The 3,715-nt window shown below is 53.8% G+C and overlaps 1 protein-coding gene across 1 annotated transcript in view; it reads right to left on the bottom strand.

Moving 5' to 3' along the window:
• The window catches only part of EREG (epiregulin), a 7,183-nt gene extending 4,237 nt beyond the window's left edge, over nt 1-2,946 (bottom strand). Inside the window, exon 1 of the mRNA XM_010193791.1 lies at nt 2,901-2,946. Within this exon, the coding sequence (XP_010192093.1) occupies nt 2,901-2,946 (46 nt within the window). The remainder of the gene's footprint in view (nt 1-2,900) is intronic.
• Nucleotides 2,947-3,715: the final 769 nt, after the last annotated feature.

Genomic DNA, 3,715 nt, shown 5'->3' with positions numbered 1-3,715 from the left:
CAGCAGGAAGCAGCTGTGGCACAGGGCAGCTCTGTGGCACATGACAGTAATGAACATGAAGTCAAGGTAAAATATGCTGGAGGTACATGAGGCATCCCCTTCTATCGTACGTAGTTAAGTAAATGGATTAACCCAGCTGACAATTTCTTCTAGGTAAATGAAAGAGATGGGTCCTTCTCTTTGCTCTGGAAAGGGGCACCACTTTCCAGCTAGAGGAAAGGCCAAAAGTCAGACACCTGCGAGGGACAAACTAAAATACACCTCCTCCTCCAACACCGAACACAGGCTTGCCCCATTCCAGCCATGCGCAACAACCCATAGCCTCCTCCACCTGACTGCAGACACACATGGGGCGGGCGGGCTGGACTGCAGGCGTGGATATTTGCTGACAGCCAGCAGGATTTTCTGCATTCGGGCAAAGTTCTTCCTGCTCCACACTGTTATATTTTGCCCTTTCCCCCATGCACATATTTCTCCTCTGACATCAATGGGAGGGGGATCCTGTGGGAGGATAAGGGATCCACACACCACAATGGCAAAGGAGAGCCTTTCCCAGAATGATTATCATTATCAGACGATGTATACCAAACGTAGCACCTGGGAGAGGAAGTCATATTTTTATTCCTTCGCTGTTCACTACGCAAATACTCTGCAGGGTACAAGATAACATTTATGAGACAGTGGATGCTCACACGTGCCTCGTAGGATCGCGAGTACTACACTTATTGCTACACCACTGGCACGCACATGCAACCCTGCCTGGTCCTGCAGGTACTCCTGTAAGGTTAACACCGAGAGCGCTGGCTGCTACCGCAACAGGAATCACGCTGCTGTTCACTGGTCCTTCCATGAAGGATGAAAGGAAAATGAGGGACGGACAGGCTGCCTTCGCCTCCTGCAGCCTTCGTCAGAGATGATGTGCAAGGGCTAATTATCCTTTCATCCACTGAAAGCCAGCTATAGTTTCCAGATAGATACACAACAACTGGTGAAGATGAAGGATGCGCACACAGGACACACGTAACTGAGAACTAGCTCCTCTGCAAGATTTACAACCCTTTCAAAGGGGAATTGTCAGGTTTCTGAGAGGTCATTCATCATTTGAGCTGGCTTTGCCCATCACCAAGATTGCTAGTCTGACAGAATCATAGCATGGTTTGGGTTGGAAGGACCCTTAAAGATCATCTGTCCACCCCCTTGCCATGGGCAGGGACACCTTCCACGAGACACATCAGCCACTGACATCTTCCACATCTCCAGACTCAGCAACCTTTATGCTCAGCCCACTTGCCAACAGCCAGACACATGTGACACAGGAAGACATAGGGTCAGCAGCTCCTAAAACTGTCCAGAGAACCAGGAGATCTGAGCTTTCTCCACTGAGTGGGCATTGCAGCGATGCCAGGAGACCACTGCCAGGATACCACTGCCAGAGTTCCTGCAGCAGCTCACAGGAAAGGCAGGGCCTGGGCTCGGCTCCATCACCGTGATTCCTCAGAGGTGAGCGAGGGCTCTGTCCCACCACTGCCCTCCTGCTGTGCAGCCCCCAAGCCCAGGACAGCCAGGATATGAAGCTGACAGTGAACGTGATTTCATTTCAACTTCAGCCATTCAGCAGTGAACCTCAAAGTCTGGCATAACCCCAGCTGCAGACACTCTTCCTGGCCTCTGCAAGTGGCACCAAGGACTGCTCACGCTACTGATCTGGGAGGGAAGGCAGTAAAGTGCTCATGCCACTCGTTATGATGCCATGTAGCTATGACTAATCTATCCCTTACCATTACAAGTAGTGCCTGCCCCGGAAATAAATAAATCCATATACAAATCCATGAAGACATACCAGTTCCTTCCAGTGCCAGTTTTGGGCAAAGCACGGCTGAGTCACAGACTACAAGGTGTTCAACCCACTGTCTTGGCAAGAAGGATGCTGTGCAGCAGCTGATCCAAGAGCTATCACAGAAATACCTGGCCATGATGAGAGACAGCAGCTCACACTGCAGTGGGCTTAGACGATGAGGGAACGTCTGCCCCATAAGAGAAGCATTGGGAACTGAGCTTCCCCATCGACTGTGACCCTCAGCCCAACATTGCGACTGTGAGAATATGCTTTGTCATTAAAGCAGCGTGTGAACGCTCCAGGTCTCCGTCCTGCCTCAAACGTTTGCTGCCCACACAGTTCGAGTCACCCCAAAGGGTCAGCTCTCAGCAGCCACTGCCTGCGACTGACAGCGCCCAGCGAAGGTGTGGGACCGGTTGTTGCTTCACAGCATACCCAGGCTCCAGGACTCTCGATGTTCTGAAGATACACGTGTTCACTTTGGACTTTCAGGTAGCTTATGTCATGCAATGGAGTAACACACTCACAGGGAGGAGGTGGAGAAGCATCAAGCGGAGGGAGGTCACAACCTGTTTTGTTACCATAAGGAAGTCTCTGCTGCCCTGGGGATTCACCTGCTGAGCTCACCCAGGGCATGGCCTGCGTAAAGGCAGCAGGACAGGACTGCAAACAAGACACGACAAGGTGACAGAGCATAGATCCCACTGTCTTGAGCAGGCCACGCTGTGAGCGGAGTTGGGGAGAAGGGGAATGAGCATTTCTGGGCACACCTGGGCATCGCACAAGCAACAAAACGTCCTGTTACAGCATGACACATAAAACCCATTTACTCTGCTCCTCTACGCACACCCGTCCTTGCTCCTGAATTCATCTCAGAGAATAAACACGCCTGCCTCACCTTAAGGCAAGCTGAGCCTTATGTTTTGCCAGAGATTTTCCAGCAGTGTGAGAACCCCCCAGCCCTGTGATTCAGTGCCCGAGCCCTTCCTGGCCCCAGCGGGACAGAGGAGCTGCGGTTTGCCATGGCCCCCTGACCCATGAGGGGCTCAGCGGCAGCACTCACCGAGGAAGAGCAGCAGGCTGCGGACCCGCAGACAGCCGGCGTCCATCGCCCTTGCGTCCTGGGGAGAGGAGGAGAAGAAGGAAAGGGATAAAGAGGAGGCAGCTGGCCGCGGTAGGAGTGGTGGCCGCACGACAGGAGCGGTGTGGGTGCCGGCTGCGCCGCCTCGGACTTTTATGAGCCAGCGGGAGAGGCGGAGCGCTGCTCGCCGGTGATGAAACCGCAGCTTGTCTTGGGGCAGGTACCCGGCCCCTGCCTCCCCGCTTCCTGCCCCGCCACCCCCGGCACATTCCTGCCTGACCCCTCCGGCTGTTGGCTGCCATCCGGGGACATCTGATTTTCCTTATTTTAGCAAGTGTTACTGCAAATAGTACACAGGGTCGTAAAATTACTTGTCCTCTCTGAGCAATCTGGCCAAGATGCCAATGCCTGGGACTTCCCGGGGCAGTGGATGCCCATGGCTGACTGCACAGCCTCAGCACCGCTGCCTTCTCCTTGCCCTCGATTCATCAGTGCGAGGGGCATAACGGCGTCAGACTTTGACTGTGCAGGATGGACTCAGAGTCGACCACTGCCTGAGTGGGCTCTGCTTGCACAGAAGGGACCACGGGGCTGCTGCATGACCACAAACGCTACCTGCGTGTAAACCAAGGTTTGGAAAACATCTCAGGGCAGGCAGCCAGAAACCTGCTGCTTTCCCTAATCTCCCATCTCCTGGCATTTCTGAAGTGACCCTGGGCACAAGTGCCACTGCCAGGGAGCCCTAGCACTAGGGGCAGAAATGCTCGATTAAGTCACAGCACAGGCCACTGGAATGC

Source organism: Mesitornis unicolor, unplaced genomic scaffold (assembly GCF_000695765.1).
Source record: "Mesitornis unicolor isolate BGI_N332 unplaced genomic scaffold, ASM69576v1 scaffold5381, whole genome shotgun sequence".
NCBI lineage: Eukaryota > Metazoa > Chordata > Aves > Mesitornithiformes > Mesitornithidae > Mesitornis > Mesitornis unicolor.
Note: the sequence above shows the minus strand (reverse complement) of the source record. Positions and strands in the feature narration are given on the sequence as shown.